The sequence below is a fragment of the Doryrhamphus excisus genome, linkage group LG6 (assembly GCF_037039965.1).
Source record: "Doryrhamphus excisus strain RoL-2023G ecotype Guam linkage group LG6, RoL_Dexc_Guam_v1.1, whole genome shotgun sequence".
Classification (NCBI taxonomy): Eukaryota; Metazoa; Chordata; class Actinopteri; order Syngnathiformes; family Syngnathidae; genus Doryrhamphus; species Doryrhamphus excisus.
In genome coordinates this window covers 11,549,521-11,570,072 of record NC_136362.1, presented here as the reverse complement: position 1 = coordinate 11,570,072, position 20,552 = coordinate 11,549,521, and the positions used below count along the sequence as shown (strand labels likewise).

The 20,552-nt window shown below is 38.5% G+C and overlaps 2 protein-coding genes across 5 annotated transcripts in view; one reads left to right on the top strand and one right to left on the bottom strand.

Moving 5' to 3' along the window:
* The window catches only part of rgs11 (regulator of G protein signaling 11), an 18,459-nt gene extending 4,763 nt beyond the window's left edge, over window positions 1-13,696 (bottom strand). The window contains exons 1-9 of the mRNA XM_058068200.2: window positions 13,516-13,696; window positions 9,630-9,726; window positions 9,438-9,488; window positions 7,788-7,894; window positions 7,573-7,624; window positions 7,403-7,461; window positions 3,711-3,787; window positions 3,560-3,641; window positions 813-881 (exon numbers count right to left, since the gene is read on the bottom strand). Of these exons, the coding sequence (XP_057924183.2) occupies window positions 813-881; window positions 3,560-3,641; window positions 3,711-3,787; window positions 7,403-7,461; window positions 7,573-7,624; window positions 7,788-7,894; window positions 9,438-9,488; window positions 9,630-9,726; window positions 13,516-13,659 (738 nt within the window). The 5' untranslated portion in view covers window positions 13,660-13,696. The remainder of the gene's footprint in view (window positions 1-812; window positions 882-3,559; window positions 3,642-3,710; window positions 3,788-7,402; window positions 7,462-7,572; window positions 7,625-7,787; window positions 7,895-9,437; window positions 9,489-9,629; window positions 9,727-13,515) is intronic.
* Window positions 1-20,552, top strand: part of ints15 (integrator complex subunit 15) — a 22,189-nt gene extending 1,637 nt beyond the window's left edge. Inside the window, exons 1-8 of one of the 4 annotated variants that reach the window (XM_058068203.2) lie at window positions 14,174-14,344; window positions 15,188-15,384; window positions 15,470-15,691; window positions 15,905-16,070; window positions 16,777-17,054; window positions 17,134-17,371; window positions 17,461-17,500; window positions 19,717-20,552. In XM_058068203.2, the coding sequence (XP_057924186.2) occupies window positions 15,190-15,384; window positions 15,470-15,691; window positions 15,905-16,070; window positions 16,777-17,054; window positions 17,134-17,371; window positions 17,461-17,500; window positions 19,717-19,942 (1,365 nt within the window). In that variant the 5' untranslated portion in view covers window positions 14,174-14,344; window positions 15,188-15,189 and the 3' untranslated portion in view covers window positions 19,943-20,552. Of the gene's footprint in view, window positions 1-14,173; window positions 14,348-15,182; window positions 15,385-15,469; window positions 15,692-15,904; window positions 16,071-16,776; window positions 17,055-17,133; window positions 17,372-17,460; window positions 17,501-19,716 lie in introns of those variants that run through there. The other 3 variants (XM_078791421.1, XM_058068201.2, XM_058068202.2) reach the window with 3 other exon arrangements.

Sequence of the window (20,552 nt, the reverse complement as noted above, 5' to 3'; positions counted from 1 at the left end):
TAATAATAACGGTTTTAGTTTTTAAAAGTAATGAATTATGTGTTTATATATATATATATATTTAAAAATATACTTTGACATTTTGTATTATTAGTACTTTATTTTTGTTAATAATTAATCAACCATTATTGTGTTTATTAATTTTTAAATCTATGTTGTATGATTAATTATTAAGAATAAAATTGTATTCACTTAAATAATGTAATTCATCATTATGTGTTTATGTATCATTATTAAGAGAATATAACATAAATATTTTGACTGTTTTTATTATGGTCAATAATTATAATTCTTTTCAATATTGATTGTTTAGTAATGTAATGAATCATTATGTGCTTATGTGTGATTCTTTTTTAATAGATTTTGACATTTTGTATTATTAATTATTAGTTGTTTTTATGTTACATTTTTTCATTATTTTTCATGTGTTTAGATGTGATCATTTTTAAATATATTTTGACTAACATTTTGTATTAATAATAATACAAATAGGTTTATACAAATAATTGTATCTAATTTTAGGTAATTTAATTCACCATTATTTATATCTAGTACGTAATTTAATTACACAATTATTGTGTGTTTATTTATGATATATACACAGTTTGTTGAAAAAAAAATGACTTAAATTGCGTCATGATAAAGTACAGAAAGCCACCAGAAAGCGAATCTAACTGTGTTTGCTTCGTCACGATGTCGACACTTACTTCCAACAATCCCAGCAGCGAGGAAGCGAAAACACAAAACAGGGAAAGGAATTTGTGTTAATTGATCACGTGACAGCGTAACAGCATTGTGATGCCTTCACTGACCAGCACAACTTGTAAATTGTAGTTTTTTGGTCTTTCAAGACCCATGTCGAGCACGTTATGCACCCCGGGCTGAAAGACATAAACAAGCATTGGCACATTAATAGCTTGTGTGTGTGTGGGGGGTGGGGGGGGGGGGGGGGGGGGGTGAGTGAGTGAGCATTCAGCCAGCTTTGAGCTTTTCCACTTCGCTTGCTTGAGCCTTTTTTATTCCCAGGTTTCCCTTTCATTCCGTCCGTGCCCTCGTTCCTCCTAATTCATGCAGGCAGGGCAAGATGGAGTCCCTCCTCCTCCAAAGTCGTGTCCTCAGCTTCCCTCTTGTTGTCGTTATCTCCTTGACAGGAACTCCCAATCACGCCCCCCCTTTCCCCGCATAACCCCTCCCCTTTCCTGTTCTCTATTTTAACAACATCACAGCATATCATATTAGATGTTTTTGTGTATATATATATTTTTTTTCACTCTGTGTTCCTCCACAGCTGTCAGTGGAGGCTTTTACCAGATGGGTTGAATATTTCATGCAGGAGGCAGAAGCATTGGAGCTGAATGTTACAGGGTCCTCTAGCTTTTTTTTTTTTTTTTGTTACAGCAAGCAGGTGATTTTTTTTTCTCTGGTTAGCATAAAAAATATCCCCTAACTATAATAAGTACACCGGGTGCAAATTATATCATTAAATAGTGCTTATTTGTCCAAAAATAGAACTACAAACTACTCTGCTAGCTATAAATAGACGTTCTTCTCTGATTTTGGATCAGCATTTGCTCTAATTTCATCATCTCGCTTCACAATGGTGCATTCAAGGTGGAAAATCACAACGTTTCCCGAAAAAAAACCATCATCATTTATGCATAAAGACATAAAAAATGTAGACTACATGTATGTTCATGTATCTACATGTAAATTTGTTTTCACAGAATTATGACTTTATTGCCATAATAAATAATAATAATGAACTTTTCCCACAATCCTATTTCCCAAAACTTACAACAATAATATTTGTTTTGTTTGTTTCTCATAATGTTAAAACGAATGAATAAACTAAACAGGACTAATTTCAAAAATAAATTTATTAATATTTATTTATATATTTATTAATATTATATTTATTAATATTTTTGAAAAATTGCAACTTTTTAAAATTAGAATATGGCTTTTTTCTCTTAATATTTTGACTTTATTCTTGTAAAATTTACAGATGTTTAGTCCATTTCTTCTATTTTTTCCCCCTTGTAATATTTTGACTTGACTGCCATAACTTTATTCCCATAACAAAATTACTTTGTTCCTGTCGTATTTTAACTTTTCCCCAATCAAATTTTCTGTTTTTTTTTTTTTTTTGCTACTACCTAATATTACTATTGCTGTAGTACCAGTACACACTTACTGACCACAATCTTAAGTACATTGAGAGTATTTGCCAGTTTAGTGTAAAAAAAAAAAATGCATATTTTTTCTTTAATGAATAAACTAAACAGGACTAATTTCAAAAATAATTTAACTCTTAATATTCTCGAAAAATTGCAACTTTTTTTATTAGAATATGACTTTTTTCTCTTAATATTTTGACTTTATTCTTGTAAAATTACAGATGTTTAGTCCATTTCTTTGATTTTCCCCCTCCTTGTAATATTATGACTTTATTGCCATCACAATTTGACTTTGTTCCTGTCGTATTTTAACTTTTCTCCAATCACATTTTCTTTATATTGTTTCTTAGAATATTATGACATATTTTTTCTTCAATATTTCAACTTTACATGACTAAAATTACATAATTTTTCTTCATAATTTCACATAATTTCACATAATTTTATCATGAACTTTTATCATGAAAATTGCTGCAGTTTTTTTTTTGCTGTTGTTTTTTTTTAAATATTACTATTGCTGTAGTACCAGTACACACTTACTGACCACAACCTTAAGTACATTGAGAGTATTTGCCAGTTTAGTGTCGTTTATGGAACATTACAGTTTAAGAAGGATATTACATGAAGCGAAATCAGCACCATGGACAGTGCACTGATGTATTGGCACACAGTTTCATACAAACCAGGGGTGCACATATTGTGGTCTGGCCCCGGGGGGCCATTTGTGGCCTTGAAGTCACTTTTTTTAGTAGCTCTCTCAGCATAAAATGAAGGACATTTTAGAAGTAGGCTGCAAATCTATGTATGTACAATACAATAACACTGCATAGTATACTTTAGCTTTGGGTTATTTTTAGCTATTGTATAGTATCAAACAAACCACATCATTTGCATACTTTACTCTACCATTAATCCATTTACAAATTATTTTTTTAAACCTTTAACATGAAAAGCCGCAAGGCATGCTGGGTAGCTTTTACCCTGTTAGATATGTTTTTATTAGGTCATCAGACCAGTAAACAATGAGTTAACATCCTTTAGATATCCAATGTTTTACTGTTCATAGCTCATATTGTTGTGGCAGCTGGACTACCCAGCATGCCTTGCGGGCATTCAGAAATAACTGTTTCAAGTTGTGTTATGTTGAGCCCCTTAGTTGTTGATTTATATGTATGTGATGCGTTAACTTGCTGTGGATGTGTTGTGTTTTGTTGCACCGTGAGCAATTATTAATTATTTTTTTTAGAACAGTCTTTCAACATGCTATTAACATAGCATAGCACAACAACAAAAGGGTGAGATGCCAGCATGACGAGTACTAAAACACAATACAACGTAGCATAGCATAGCATACGCTAGCATGGCTACTAGTACATACATACCGGGGGTCTGTTGATGAGCCAGTACGCCTGCTCCTGACATTCTAGAACAATACGGTCCGCCTTCCGCCTTTGTTTGGATGCTCTAAGCCAAAAGGACACTATGAGGATACATTGTGGTTGTGTGTGATGGTATTAGTGTGAGTGTGTGTACCTGAGCTGCTCTCTGGCTTGCATCACCACAAAGTCCCAGGTGTGGTTGATCCGCTTGTGCAACAGACTGTACCGCTCCTAAAAAGCCAGGAGGCGGACGTAAATGCAGACAGATAATATGTACTGTAATGTATACTTAATGGATACAAGTGGTGGCATGCTGTCGTATAGAGGATCTTTGACTAGCATAACATGTTTGCAGTAGTAGTTGTATTATGTACACCCTGGACTGGTCGCCAGCCAATCACAGGGCACATATAGACAAACAACCATTCACACTCACATTCATACCTATGGACAATTTGGAGTCGCCAATTAACCTAGCATGTTTTTGGAATGTGGGAGGAAACCGGAGTACCCGGAGAAAAACCCACGCAAACCCAACACAGAGATGTGGGAGTTCCGAGGGTGGACTTGAACCCTGGTCTCCTAGCTGTGAGGTCTGCACGCTAACCACTCGACTGCCGTGCAGCCGATTCCATATTTATAAACGAAATATAAATGTATTTGTTGTAGTTAGAGCATAGAAAACCTGTTTACCACCATATAAATATGTTTTAACATGATTAGAGCCCTCTATAAATTAAATAGCACCCCTATAGTCACCTTCACACTCATTTTACCCAATATAGTAGGAGTAATTAAGAGTGTCATGAATGTGGGAGGAAACCGGAGTACCCGGAGAAAACCCACGCATGCACGGGGAGAACATGCAAACTCCACACAGAGATGGCCGAGGGTGGAATTGAACCTGGTCTCCTAGCTGTGAGGTCTGCGCGCTAACCACTCGACCGCCGTGCCGCCTATAGTCGTAGTACTTAAAATAAACGCACTATGACTCGTGTTTTTGTTGTCGATCTTAAAATCAAACACTAGGCCTATCCTGTCATTTAAGGATCTTTGACAAGCGTTTTCACAGTAGAGAAGTTCTGTCATATAGAGGATCTTGGACTGCTGTTTTTGCAGTTGGTTCTTAAAAGCCTGCAAACATATCATGCAATGTAAAGGTTCTTTAACAAGTGTTTTTGCAGTAGTTCCTTGAAACAAACTGCAGAGCCGTGTCCTGTCATTTAGAGGATCTTTGACTGGCGTTTTTGCCGTAGTGTCTTAAAACAAACAGCAAAGTGCTCATGTCATATGGCGGACTCGTGTTTTTACAGTAGGTGCTTGAGTAACAGCAGATATCCTGTGATATAGAGGATCTTTGTCTAGCATTTTTGCAGTATTTCCTTCAAACAAACAGCAGAGCGCTCCTGTCAAAGGATCTTTGACCAGCATTTTGTACAATAGATCATTGAAAACCAGCACAGCCCTTGTGATAAGATCTTTGACCAGCATTTTTGTAGTTGTTGCTTAAATAAACAAACAGCAGCTGTCATTTGGAGGATCTTTGACTAGCATTTTCATAGTAGGTCCTTGAAAAGCAGCACTCTTGACATACAGAGGATCTTTGACTAGCGTTTTCATGGTAGGTCCTTGAAAAGCAGCACTCTTGACATACAGAGGATCTTTGACCAGCATTTTTGCAGTTGTTGTTTAAATAAACAAACAGCTGCTGTCATATGGAAGATCTTTGACTGGCGTTTTCATAGTAGGTCCTTGAAAAGCAGCACTCTTGACATACAGAGGATCTTTGACCAGCATTTTTGCAGTTGTTGTTTAAATAAACAAACAGCAGCTGTCATGTGGAGGATCTTTGACTAGCGTTTTCATAGTAGGTCCTTGAAAAGCAGCACTCTTGACATACAGAGGATCTTTGACTAGCGTTTTCATAGTAGGTCCTTGAAAAGCAGCACTCTTGACATCCAGAGGATCTTTGACCAGCATTTTTGCAGTTGTTGTTTACATCAACAAACAACAGCTGTCATATGGAGGATCTTTGACTAGATTTTTCATACTAGGTCCTTGAAAAGCAGCACTCTTGACATACAGAGGATCTTTGACCAGCATTTTTGCAGTTGTTGTTTAAATAAACAAATAGCAGCTGTCATGTGGAGGATCTTTGACTAGCGTTTTCATAGTAGGTCCTTGAAAAGCAGCACTCTTGACATACAGAGGATCTTTGACTAGCGTTTTCATAGTAGGTCCTTGAAAAGCAGCACTCTTGACATCCAGAGGATCTTTGACCAGCATTTTTGCAGTTGTTGTTTACATCAACAAACAACAGCTGTCATATGGAGGATCTTTGACTAGATTTTTCATAGTAGGTCCTTGAAAAGCAGCACTCTTGACATACAGAGGATCTTTGACCAGCATTTTTGCAGTTGTTGTTTAAATAAACAAACAGCAGCTGTCATGTGGAGGATCTTTGACTAGCGTTTTCATAGTAGGTCCTTGAAAAGCAGCACTCTTGACATACAGAGGATCTTTGACTAGCGTTTTCATAGTAGGTCCTTGAAAAGCAGCACTCTTGACATCCAGAGGATCTTTGACCAGCATTTTTGCAGTTGTTGTTTACATCAACAAACAACAGCTGTCATATGGAGGATCTTTGACTAGATTTTTCATAGTAGGTCCTTGAAAAGCAGCACTCTTGACATACAGAGGATCTTTGACCAGCATTTTTGCAGTTGTTGTTTAAATAAACAAATAGCAGCTGTCATGTGGAGGATCTTTGACTAGCGTTTTCATAGTAGGTCCTTGAAAAGCAGCACTCTTGACATACAGAGGATCTTTGACTAGCGTTTTCATAGTAGGTCCTTGAAAAGCAGCACTCTTGACATCCAGAGGATCTTTGACCAGCATTTTTGCAGTTGTTGTTTACATCAACAAACAACAGCTGTCATATGGAGGATCTTTGACTAGATTTTTCATAGTAGGTCCTTGAAAAGCAGCACTCTTGACATACAGAGGATCTTTGACCAGCATTTTTGCAGTTGTTGTTTAAATAAACAAACAGCAGCTGTCATGTGGAGGATCTTTGACTAGCGTTTTCATAGTAGGTCCTTGAAAAGCAGCACTCTTGACATACAGAGGATCTTTGACTAGCGTTTTCATAGTAGGTCCTTGAAAAGCAGCACTCTTGACATCCAGAGGATCTTTGACCAGCATTTTTGCAGTTGTTGTTTACATCAACAAACAACAGCTGTCATAAGGAGGATCTTTGACTAGATTTTTCATAGTAGGTCCTTGAAAAGCAGCACTCTTGACATACAGAGGATCTTTGACCAGCATTTTTGCAGTTGTTGTTTAAATAAACAAATAGCAGCTGTCATGTGGAGGATCTTTGACTAGCGTTTTCATAGTAGGTCCTTGAAAAGCAGCACTCTTGACATACAGAGGATCTTTGACTAGCGTTTTCATAGTAGGTCCTTGAAAAGCAGCACTCTTGACATCCAGAGGATCTTTGACCAGCATTTTTGCAGTTGTTGTTTACATCAACAAACAACAGCTGTCATATGGAGGATCTTTGACTAGATTTTTCATAGTAGGTCCTTGAAAAGCAGCACTCTTGACATACAGAGGATCTTTGACCAGCATTTTTGCAGTTGTTGAAACAGCGGACTTATCATGTCATGCAAACGATCTTTGACGAGCATTTTTCCAGAAGGTCCTTGAAGCCAGCAGTGTGGTCCTGTCATACGGAGGATCATTTAGTTGACTAGCCCTGATATACTACAGTTTATTTGACAAAGCGACGACACCCCCGACCTACACAATCGGCAATCACATGCACACATATTTACACCTCACCTTTTCATATTCCATCAGCTCTCCTTGTTTTCTGATGTTCTTTTTAGCCAGGTAGATTGCTGGTGTTAGAAACACAATCACAAAGTGTATTATATGAGTGATGATGATGACAGGGGTGGGGGTTGGGGGGTTGTCTTGGCAACTACTGCACCTTCAGCTTCTAGTCTTACCATAGTCCAGCTCAGAAGCAGGCCACCGAGTACTGGTCCAGAAGTAAGGCGTCTGAAAAAGACAACTTTTTCAATTCCTGGTAGGGTGATGACGTGTGTGATATACGGTGGCATGGATTCGAAGTAGTGATTTTAAAACTTACACAACTAAATACATGTTGACGGGTTGCTCACTGTCAGTTTTTTTATAAAGGAAAAGTGCAATCCATTTATACCTGGAAGCGGTAGGGCGACTCGTCGGGATGCAGCACCAGGGATCGGGGCTCCTTGAGAGGGTACATGTAGCCATACCTCACCAGCATGCCACCCAGATGCAAAGCCTCTGGCACAAAACACCACGGTAAAGTTTTAATAGTGACGCCCACATATTATAACCCGCCCTTATAACCCGCAAGGCATGCTGGGACCCCCACACACTTCCCTAAGAGTTGAATACTTTGATTTTATCATCATTATTGTCATAGCTATTTTAATATTGTATAATTTTTTCCTCATGATATTATGAGTGTATGCTGGTAAAATTGTTAATTTTTCTCATTAGAATATGGCTTTTTTTCTCTTAATAATTTGATAATTTTTTTATATTCTAAAAAAAATTCCCATTCCTACTTTTTCCACAGTCTATTTCACTTTTCTCCTTATGACTTTATTGCCATAATAAATAATAATAATGAACTTTTCCCACAATCTTATTTCCCAAAACTTACAACAATAATATTTAGTTTTGTTTGTTTCTCATAATGTTAAAACAAACAAAAAATCATATTTTTTCTTTAATGAATAAACTAAACAGGACTAATTTCAAAAATCCTTTTTCCTCTTAATATTCTTGGAAAATTGCAACTTTTTTTCTTATTAATATTTTAATATATTAATATTTTTTCTCTTAATATTTTGACTTTATTCTTGTAAAATTACAGATGTTTAGTCCATTTCTTCTATTTTTTCCCAACTATTTTAACATGTTTTTTTTTCTTGTAATATTATGACTTTATTCCCATAACAATTTGATTTTATTCTTGTCGTATTTTAACTTTTCCCCAATCAAATTTTCTTTATATTGTTTTTTTTTTTTTAGAATATTATGACATGTTTTTTTCTTGTAATATTATAACTTTATTCCCATAGCAATTTGACTTTATTCCTGTCGTATTTTAACTTTTCCCCAATCAAATCTTTATATTGTTTCTTAGAATATTATGACTTCTTTTTTCTTCAATATTTCAACTATATGGTACTAAAATTACATAATTTTTCTTCATAATATGACGTAATTTCACAAAATTTTTATCATTATTTTTTTCTTGTAAAATTACTGTCATTTTTTTGCTGTTGTTTTTTTTTTTTGTTTTCTTATATACCATATATAATATTATATATTATTATATTTTTAAAATATGCCACAGGCCAAGGACACCCGTGCTCTCGTCGGGCCTCACCGATTATCCGATTAATCAAAACAAAAAGGTTCAGATTAATCAACTAAGACAATAATCATAACCAATAACCAAGCTAAGCATTAGTATATTTGTACAATTTGGCGATACGTCAACAATATTCATCCTGTATTTGACCTTTTATGATGGACGTACATACCTAAACAATTCGTTTCAATTCAATTAAAACCATTTTTCCGACCTCTAATTTAGTCCAGGTGCCATAAAGTCTCCTGAGACGACAAAACTCCACATGGGATCCTAATCAAAGCAGATCATCAGGCTTGGATCCTCTGGAGGGTACGCTACATTTCTGCCTAATGGAAAACGGCATGTCCAGGCAACACTCTTGCAACAACACAAACACACACACACACACACACACCTCCTGTTTGTTTAAAGTGACAGGCAATAACAGCAAATCCTCACCTTCTTCACATATGTTGTATTTGTGTACCAGCCACTCAATGATGTCACGGCCTGCAAAAAGAAGACAAACTTCCTCACTCGTTCTTCTTGCACGACACACAGTATTCTCCAAAAAAAAATCCATCCTTTGCATTATGCATGACCGCTGGGACGCCGACACGCGCTGCAGCGTGCGTTTCTACACATGCGCACCTGTCATGGCGTGCGGGATGACAGTTATAAGGAGCCTCTGGTTCCTCATCTTGACGCCCATGTCGGGGTCCTGCATGGCCACAATCACTTTCTCCATCTGGAAGTTCAAAAACAGACACCATAAGCGTGAGGACGGTTTTATTTTAATACAAGGGTTATTACATCCACGTTACAATCCCATGGGATGGATCCTCCCTCCGAAATAGAATGCTGCGGCATATCATATCTCCATGATGCAGGCAAAAAAATTGCCCTGCCGGCGACTATTATAACGACGCTACTGGAAATGTCTTTATTGGTGTGTTTTGGAACCATGCTGGACTTTTGACATGACCACTGTCCCCATGACAGCATCTTGATGACACTGTTATATATATATATATTATGACATGTTTTTTTTCTTGTAATATTATGACTTTATTCCCATAACAATTTGACTTTATTCCTGTCGTATTTTAACTTTTCCCCAATCAAATTTTCTTTATATTGTTTCTTAGAATATTACGACATCTTTTTTTTTTCTTCAATATTTCAGCTTAATGCTAAAATTACATTATTTTTCTTCATAATATGATGTAATTTCACAAAATTTTAATCATTATTTTTTTCTTGTAAAATTACTGTAGTTTTTTTTGCTGTTGTTTTTTTTTGTTTTCTTATACACTGTATATAATATTATATATTATTATATTTTTAGAATATGCCACAGGCCAAGGACACCCGTGCTCTCGTCGGGCCTAACCGATTATTCGATTAATCAAAACAACAAGGTTCAGATTAATCGACTAAGACAATAATCGTAACCGATAACCAAGCCAAGCATTAGTATCTTTGTACAATTTGGCGATATGTCAACAATATTCAGCCTGTATTTGACCTTTTATGTCAAATACATATTCTAAAAATGTGGCATATTCTAAAAATATAATAATATATAATATTATATACGGTATATAAAAAAACTACAGTAATTTTACAAGAAAAAACATAATGATAAAAATTTTGTGAAATTACATCATATTATGATGAATATTATTCATTCATTTTCTACCGCTTTTTCCTCACGAGGGTCGCTGGGGTGCTGGAGCCTATCCCAGCTGTCTTGTCACAGGGCACATATAGACAAACAACCATTCACACTCACATTCATACCTATGGACAATTTGGAGTCGCCAATTAACCTAGCATGTTTTTGGAATGTGGGAGGAAACCGGAGTACCCGGAGAAAACCCACACATGCACGGGGAGAACATGCAACCTCCACACAGAGATGCCCGAGGGTGGAATTGAACCCTGGTCTCCTAGCTGTGAGGTCTGCGTGCTAACCACTAGACCGCCATGCCGCCCCGACACTGTTATAAATATACTAAATCATGGTTGATCATGTCTGCTGTGGCATTACTGTCAGTACACATCATAGGATATTTTCAACAAACACTTACATAAGACCGGAGAATCCTTCCTGTCTAATGATTCCCATCCATTAAGCATCACTTTCTGCCATCTGGTGCCCTCCTCAGACCTCATTCGGCTTAAATCATCACATGCAAACACTCGCTGTGTCCTCCTTTAGTCCTCTCAGGTGCTAGGCTGTATTTCAATATGGTAGCGTTAGCTATTTAAACCTTTAAACACAAGCATCATCAAAGAGTTGAAGTAGGTCATCAAAAACAGCAGAAGGGACCTGTCATACAGTATAGAGGGTCGTTTTTGCAGCATGTTCTTAAAAGCAGCACAGTGCTATTGACATATCTAATATAGATGATCTTTGACTTGGTCCCAAAAAACAGCAGAGAGCTCCTGTTATATGTCTACATTTGTTGCGTTAGGTGCTTAAAAACAGCAGAGACAGGATCTTGTCACAGGAGTGACAGTGGATTCTTAAAAACAGCAGATGATCTTTGACTAGCATGGTGGTCACAGTCCTTAAAAATAGCAGAAGGCTACTCTACCATTTGTCGACTAGATTTACTGTGTTAGGTGCTTAAAAACAGCAGAGACAGGATCTTGTCACATGAGGTTCTTAAAAACAGCACAGAGCTCCTCTTACGTCGAGGACCTTGCCTTGTCACAGTGGATCCTTAAAAACAGCAGAAGGCTCTTAAGACATATCTATTATTATAGGTCCTTAAAAATAGCAGAAGGCTACTCTACCATTTGTCGACTAGATTTACTGTGTTAGGTGCTTAAAAACAGCAGAGACAGGATCTTGTCACATGAGGTTCTTAAAAACAGCACAGAGCTCCTCTTACGTCGAGGACCTTGCCTTGTCACAGTGGATCCTTAAAAACAGCAGAAGGCTCTTAAGACATACCTATTATTATAGGTCCTTAAAAATAGCAGAAAGCTACTCTACCATTTGTCGACTACATTTGTTGTGTTAGGTGCTTAAAAACAGCACATAGCTCCTCTTATGTCGAGGACCTTGCCTTGTCCCAGTGGATTCTTAAAAACAGCAAACGATCTTTGATTAGCATGGTGGTCACAGTAGGTCCTTAAAAATAGCAGAAGGCTACGCTACCATTTGTCGACTACATTTGTTGTGTTAGATGCTTAAAAACAGCAGAGACAGGATGTTGTCACATGAGCTTCTTAAAAACAGCACATAGCTCCTCTTACATCGAGGACCTTGCCCTGTCACAGTGGATTCTTAAAAACAGCGGAGGGCTCTTAAGACATAGAGAGGATCTTTGAAAAAAAAACATCACAGAGCTCCTGTTATGTAGAGGTTTTTAAAAACAAATAGAGGATCTTTGATTAGCATGGTGGTCACAGTAGGTCCTTAAAAATAGCAGAAAGCTACTCTAGTCTACTAGATTTGTTGTGTTAGGTTCTTAAAAACAGCACAGATCTCCTGTCATGGTAAATTCTTAAAAAATAGCAGCACACCCTTGAGCGATACAGAGGATCTTTGACGAGTGTTGTTGCAGTAGGTCCTTAAAAACAGCAGAAATGTCCTGTTACATAGAGGATCTTTGACAAACGTATTTGGCAGTTAGTCTTTAATAACAGCAGAGGGCAGCTGTCGTTTAGGAGATCTTTGACTGGCATTTGTCTTTAAAAACAATAGAGCGCTCCCGTTACATAACTCTGGATGATCTTATCAGAGTAGGTTTTTAAAAATAGCAGAGGGTGCTTGTCATTTAAAGGATCTTTGACTAGCTTAGTTACGGTAGGTTCTTAAAAACAGCACAGAGCTCCTGTTGTATAGATGGTCTTCTACAGTACTGTAAAACTGCAGAGTGCTCTTAACTAGCTTTGCGGGAGGTCCTTAAAAACAGCAGAGCGCTCTTGACACAAAGAGAGGATCTTTGTCTACTTTAATTGCACTCGGTCTTTAAAAACAGAGAAGGGCACCTGTCCTGTAGAAGATCTTTGACTGGCATTTTTGTAGTGGTAGCTCTTGATACATATAAAGGATCTTTGAACGGCTTTATTGCGGCACACGAGAAAGCTCCTGTCACATAGATGATCTTGTCACAATAGCTTCTTCACATATAGTTGATCTTTGACTAGCTTTGTTGTGGTTGGTTCTTAAAAACAGCAGCGTGGTCTTAACATATATAGAGGATCTTGGACTAGCTCTCATTAAGTAGAGATTTTAAATATGTTTTTGTGTACACAAAATATCATATTCATATTGATATTCATATATAGATGTTGATATCATATTCAACTTGGTCTTATTAGGATTGCAGCGTAAGTAGTATTTTATTAGATTTTGTTCCCCTTTTCTCCCCTTTTAGCCATAAAGATCCAATTGAAAAAATATTTTTCTCACTAATTTCCGCATTTTTGGCATTTATTTAAGACTTGTTGGAGATGTAAGAGCGCTGTTGTAGCCCTGTTGTAGTTTAATAAAATAATAATAATCAACGAGGTTTACCTTGCGGAAGCATGTCATTTGTTCCCGGTGCCAGCCTCCTCTCGCCAGGGTGTTGATGGTCATCGTGGGTGCCGTGGGATGTTTCCACTCGACGGGACGATACAAACAGTGACAGTGGGGTGAAGCAGCGGCGGGAGCGCGCATAAAACATCGTGCACGGTTTCCTCTTAACCACGGTGAGAGCCCCAGCGGACATCAAAGCGGATTACAGCGTGAAAGTGTTTTTTTATGTGTAGGGGGGAACATTCTTACGTGTGCTAGTAACATAACGAAAGAAAAGTACATCACATTTTACAACATGAAACAAAAAAAGAGGTTTTTAGTGTACATGATTTTCCATGGCACAATCAAAAACATCCGAAAAGCACAGTTTAATTAATTAAAAATATATATTTATACTGCAGTGCTATAGGGGGTTGGTACATAATTTAACCCGGAACTATTAATGGAAAAAGGTTGTTGCCACCCGGGGTGGTGCTTTAAATTAGATGTTTCTTTTCCCGGCAGTCACGAGCGTATGTTCATGTAGTACAAGAAAATAAAGTTTGCTCCTGCGTTCGCCACTGCGCCTCAAACTCCTGTTATTTGGCGTTTCAATACGTACAATTCTTGCAAAAGTCAGGCGAATATAAATTTATAATATACCATTATAAGATAACTAAAATGATAACAGCTAAAATTTAAAACGCAATGCTTCTTTTACACTTGCAACACTTTTGTCCCACGGTGCTTTCCGTAGTAACAGGAAGTCGCCCAGACAACATTCAGAGGCCATTCTGTAGTCTCGCCATCCTTCTGTTATAACCACATATTGCAAATTCTACCACAGGTAAGAACTTATTTCAATGCACGGGATACATATTTAACAGCAGTACCGAGTTATTTATGGCCACGTTGTTTTGGGGAGTGGGAAACGGTGGCGTTAGCATGGCATGCTAACACTAGCCGAAGCAGGATGGAGGAGACCCGTCATTCTGGTGCTCACTGAAAGTGTTCGAAAGAGCTTGTTTATTTTATCATTTACAGGTTTAAAACTAATATATAAACTGTAGCAGTGCAGTACTTGAGAATGTTTATTTATAAGCCTTTGCCTTATAATTTGTGAACCCATTCTGAAACCGTACATTTCAGCAATCATTTTTATGACAGTATATTTTCTCAAGGGGCAACACCATAGAAATAGAATATGCTTTACAAACCTTTCCACTTTTTCCACATACTGAAAAAATGAAAAATACTCAAAAATACAGCATTATTCTCGTAAAAGTATACAGTTTTTATTGTTAATTTACAACTTTTTTCCTCAATATTTTGACTTTGTACCTGTAAAATTACTGCACATTTTTTTGCTCTGTTTGTTTATATTTTAAAAAAAGCTAAAAAAAAAAACAGGACACACTTTGGGCACCCCTCCTTTAGAGTAGTCAGTGTACTGCTTATATAATTAATAATGTAGAGCTACTGTAAAATAACACGCTTGAGAAGATTCACAGTACTCACAGTATTTACTTTATACACTTATGCATCATATCTGACTATAAATTGCTACTCCAGCACAACAGACGATGAGCTGTAATCGCAAAAATAAGCAGGTTGTCAATTTGTTCATTTAAATCTGTCAAAATGTGGAGTTACTGTTTGCAAAATGTAATCTTCCTGTCCGTTAGGTAAGTGATGGGTGACATACGTCAGTCCCTGCTGCCTCGTGATGTGCTAAGTGCCGCCAAGGAGCTGCTCTACCACCTGGACATCTACATCAGTAACCTGGTTCAGTCAGGGAGGCAGCCTCCTCAGGTGGACGCTAAAACCCTCGAACTTGTGGAGGAATTTATTCTGCATGCACCCAAGGACAGAAGTGCTCTGACCAGGGTAAGGTCATGACGTATCAGCTTGAACACTGAATTTGTTTATAAAACATAACAAAAAAATGATGTTTTATTTTTATTTTTTTAAGAGAATGAGTGCGCTGCAGGAACTCCAGCTGCTGGAGATCATGTGCAGCTGTTTCCAGGAGCAAAGCCGTGATACGGTTCGTCAGCTTATGTTCTCCGCCCTCTTCAGCCTCCAAGGCAACCAGGCAGACGACAGCCGAATGGGACTGCTAGGAAAGCTGGTCTCAATGGCGGTCGCAGTCAGCCGGGTTCCCATCTTGGAATGCGCAGCCATCTGGCTACAGGTGAGCATTTAAGTCCAAATACACACACTTACACATGTGCATCATCAATCAAGTTCAATGTCCAATACATGTCTAGTAGGGGTTGAAAAAAAAATATGCATATTGAAACAATATTTTTGCCTAAATTAAGAATGTTCAAGCATGTTCAAACAGTTGCTGAATGAGCTACAATACAATACTTGATAACAATATGACTTTTTTTCTGTCTGGCAGAGGACCCACTGCGTTTATTGTGTGCGTCTGGCCCAAGTTCTGGTGGATGACTACTGCAGCATGATGCCGGGTTCCGTGCCCACCCTGCAGAACATCCACAGCGCCAGTCCACGCTTTTGCTGCCAGTTCATCACTGCTGTTACCACACTCTATGACCTCACCTCAGGTACTCCCTTTGGACGCAGGGCCTGCTTTAGTAGGGCTTCAGGGAGGAGAGTTCACTCTGGGCATAGGTTTCTGACCTTGCTGTGAATGGAGTGAGGCTCTCTTGTCTCAGTCTCTGGAAGACAGCGTAGAAGAGTAATAGAAATTAAGTTAATAGACTGCATATATTGCCATATTTTTTTCTTACTTGACTTAAAAGTAGTGTTAGAATGTCGTATTGAAGTATGGAGTAATAACTATAAAAGCAATCTTCACTCGCTAAATGTACTGCAAAAAAGGTCAGTAAGGATAATTCATAATGCCGCCTCCAGAGAACATACTAACTCCTTATTTCTAAAATAATTTTCTAAATAATTTTGGACATGTGGAACTGTGAACTGATTATGTGATGCATTCAATTGTAATCTGATGCATGTTCAAACAAAATAAAACCATTACCATGGTGCAGGGACTCACAGCAGTACCAATGCATACTTTAATGTCAATCTCTGTTAGAAAACTCAATATGTTTACACATATGCCATTGTTTCATTTTCATTCATACGCCCTTGAACGCACCACAGTTACTGTATGTGCGAGTCAGCTTTTTGAAAAAGAGTTGTGTATGAAGCAGACAGGACCGTTCTGTGTTTTTTTTTATTTATTTGTGTAAATGAATGTACACTGATATGACACTATTTGAGGAAATATGTGTTTTTTTTTCCTAGAGGAGCTCACGCCTCCTCTAGAACTCCTCCAGATGATTGTGTCGTGGATCCAAGAGGACCCCGGCATCGTCCTCGTCACTTTCCTGAACTCGCCACTGTCCGGCAGCCAGCCGAGCAGCTCGCTTGATATCACACCTCTGGGCGGACTCGTGCGCTGGTGTGTCAAAGCCCCGCTGGCGTACAAGAAGGACAAGAAGCAGATGTCGGCCCATAGCAACTCAGGCAGTGAACAAGAAGTAGCGGGCCTTTTCTCCGCACTCCATTTGAGCGTCCTACAGGTTCATTTGCTCCCATTTTTGGATATTTCCACATATGAATATATAAATTTTTGTATTGGAAAATATTTGTCTGTTTTAGGTCTTCATGCTCCTGCCAAACATACTCAACGAGAAAGGCATATTCGGTCGCCTGGCCCTCCTCCAGATGGACTCCTTGGCCTCACTAACGTCCGACCTTTCACGGCTGCTGGACCAGGCTGACAAACACACGCACACGCCAGCCGCCGACGTACATGCGCCACCTCAGCTGGCTCTGGACCGGCTGGCTCAGGCCCTGCAGGTCGCCATGGCCAACGGAGCGTTGCTTTGCTCGAGAGGTGAGCGTGTCAGCCACCGGGACAAGAGAACATGTGTTTACATTTATTTGGTACCGCGTGCATCATGTGTTATTGTCTTGTCCTTACAGAGGATCTGAGAGCCATCTGTTCACGCCTCCCACACAACAAGTAAGAAACCAGCAACTTCCTGTTTATCAGGACTGTGAATAATAAGCAAAATTTAAAAAAAAAAGTGCGAACCAAACCTTACCTTATATATGAGGTGAAAGGAGAAACAGCAAACATGCAGTACAGTGGTCCTTCTGTGCAGCATCAATGAAGGGATGGTGTATTCAAGGACCTTTGAACAAAGTGGGACAGGTCACGTAACATGCAAAAACTATGGGATTTCTAACTTCATGTCATTTTTGGAATAGAATAATGAATAAATTTCCAAAATGATATCAATATACGTAACATTTCATGTAGTTATTTACAATTTTATTTATTTTTGGTGGTTTTGGACCCCTGTGTACTTGAGTCAACTCAAAGGCAACACAGTATTAGTGTTTTCTGTGGTGTTTCACATACGTGTGTAGGAACATCACAATCCACAGTACGGAGTCGTCACACTTTTGATAGCGAAAGTTAGCTTGGCAGATTTTTAAAATGTTTTCTTTATTTTTCTCCAGCTGCTGCACTTAATATTTGTTAAAGTTTTATATTTTATCATTTCATTTGTGCTGAACATTCAAACATTTTAACTCATTCAATATGATGGATGGACGAGTGGTTAGTACGCAGGCCTCGCAGCGAGGAGACCTGAGTTCAATTCCACACTCGGCGATCTCTGTGTGGAGTTTGCATGTTCTCCCCGTGCATGAGTGGGTTTTCCTCCCACATTTCAAAAACATGCTAGGTTAATTGGCGAATCCAAATTGTCCATAGGTATGAATGTGAGTGTGAATGGTTGTTTGTCTATATGAGCCCTGTGATTGGCTGGCCACCAGTCCAGGGTGTACCCCGCCTCTCGCTTCCCGAAGACAGCTGGGATAGGTTCCAGCACTCACTGCGGCCCTCGTGAGGATAAGCGGTAAACAATGAATGAATGAATGAATGTATCTTTCCCCTTTTTTAGTTTGGAACAAATATTTTCCTGAAACTTACCTATGTTCTACTGCTGATTACTAATGAACGGAAAGAGGTAGAAACAAACTTTTTTCTTTTAATGAAAGACGAGAGTCTAATCTTTAGTTTGTTAGGTTCCATGTTTATATAGCCAGATAATAGTCAGTCAAAAATGGCGAGTAAATATTCCTCCGTGGTAAGAATGACTTTCTGGTCCCTTATTTACTGTACAGTAGCTTAGGGATTTTGTCCATTTAGTCCACATGCTTCCCCTAAAAGGACCATTGGATTCATCTCATGGCTTTTTGTCGCCATCTGGTGGGGTTAGTAAGTAGCTTGTAAAATTCAACTTAGCCCCCCCCCCCCATTATATGTATATTGTCTTGACATTTACAAAATCATCTATATCAGGGGTCTTAAACTCAATTTACCTGGGGGCCACCGGAGCTAGGTTCTGGGTGAAGCCGGGCCGCATCAGGTTTTAAAAAAAAAAACCAAGACGCATTTATTAAAAACTGGGGGAAAAAAACTATTAAAAAAAACTATCTTCAATACTTTTGCTTCTGCTATACCCTACACTTTTCCAGTACTTTGGTTCCGGTTTTCCACACCAAAATATCTGATAAAACATTCCACTGTTCTCAAATATCTTAATTTTTATTTGTCTATACACAAAATAAGATAAAATATAAAAATAAATAAACAAATTAAGAATAAAGACAATAAATCAATGAATCAGTAATAAATAAGTAAAATAATAATAAAACAGCAAATAAGAAAAACGTAAGAAACCATACAGTTGGTAGAGAAATTATTTTTTTCAGATTCAAATGTACAGTATTAAGTTATTTAACCTTGAACATGAACATTAATGAAACTTAATAATTTTACCCAATTAGCAAGTTAGCATCGTACTCAGTTCCATCTGGGAGCAGCGTCGTAACTTTAACAACATGCTTTATCTTGACGTGTATTTTCCCTTTTATTCCAAATCATTTCCTGCATTTATTTGTATCCAGCATCATAAGCCTTTAGCTTCATTGCTAATCCAAAGCAAAACAGGGGACGGGGTAACAGGGTAGGGTAACAGTATGGGCAGGGCAAAATCATGTTAATTGTGTCCGGTGTGCACACAGCTTTAAGCTGTCATTTCAACTTTAAACTTTGGTATCAAAGGTGGGGGCCTCAAACTAGCATCTCACGGGCCGCATTTCGCCCGCGGGCCGCGAGTTTGAGACCCCTGATCCATATGAAACCATGTGTGTTTGTTCCCACAGCTTGCTCCAGCTGGTGTTGTCAGGACCAGTGATGTACTACAACAACATCCACACCCCACCTCTGACCTTCAGCCCGCACGCATCCCATTCCCCCATCGCCTCGCACCCCATACACCCGGCACACGCGCCCCACACGCCGCTGGCCTCGCACTCCGCCTCCCATCCACAGTACCCCGCTCAGCCCTTCATGACAGGGATACCCTTCCCCTTCCGGCCCAGCCACTGAAGACAAGCATCTTGTGAGTTGAACGTCTGTGTGAGTTTTGGGTGTGTAAAATGTTTAATGTATTATATTATTAATAAGCACACTGATGTCTGATTGAGTCTGTGTGACTGACATGTGTCTGTAATAAATATTTTTCTACATGTTTATCCACTCACATGGCTCACTGTCACCACTAGTGGGCACTGATGTCCGAATGTTGACAGATTATTATTATTATTATACGCTAAGCGGCACTTAAGCGGCTGCTGCTCATCAATGAGTTATGTCACACGTATCTCCTCTGTGTGCATATGTTTGGAGATAGATAGCGTATCGTGAGCCTTGAGCACGCCCTGAAGAGATGTTCAACCCCCCACCCCCACCACCACCACTGAACACCAGTTCACCTCACCCTGGGCGAGAGTTGCATCAGCCGTTATAGATATATTCTACATAGATGCCACCTCAGTAAGCTCTGTTTACTTCTACTTCCTGTTGTGTACGCTTCAAAGTAGAGCTTAAAAGGCAGAAAGAAGAAATGGGAGTGAGACAGAAATAATAATAATTTGCAGTAAGTGATATGTATATATATATGCCTCAGTGGAACAATAGAGTTTCAGGTTGTGCAGGG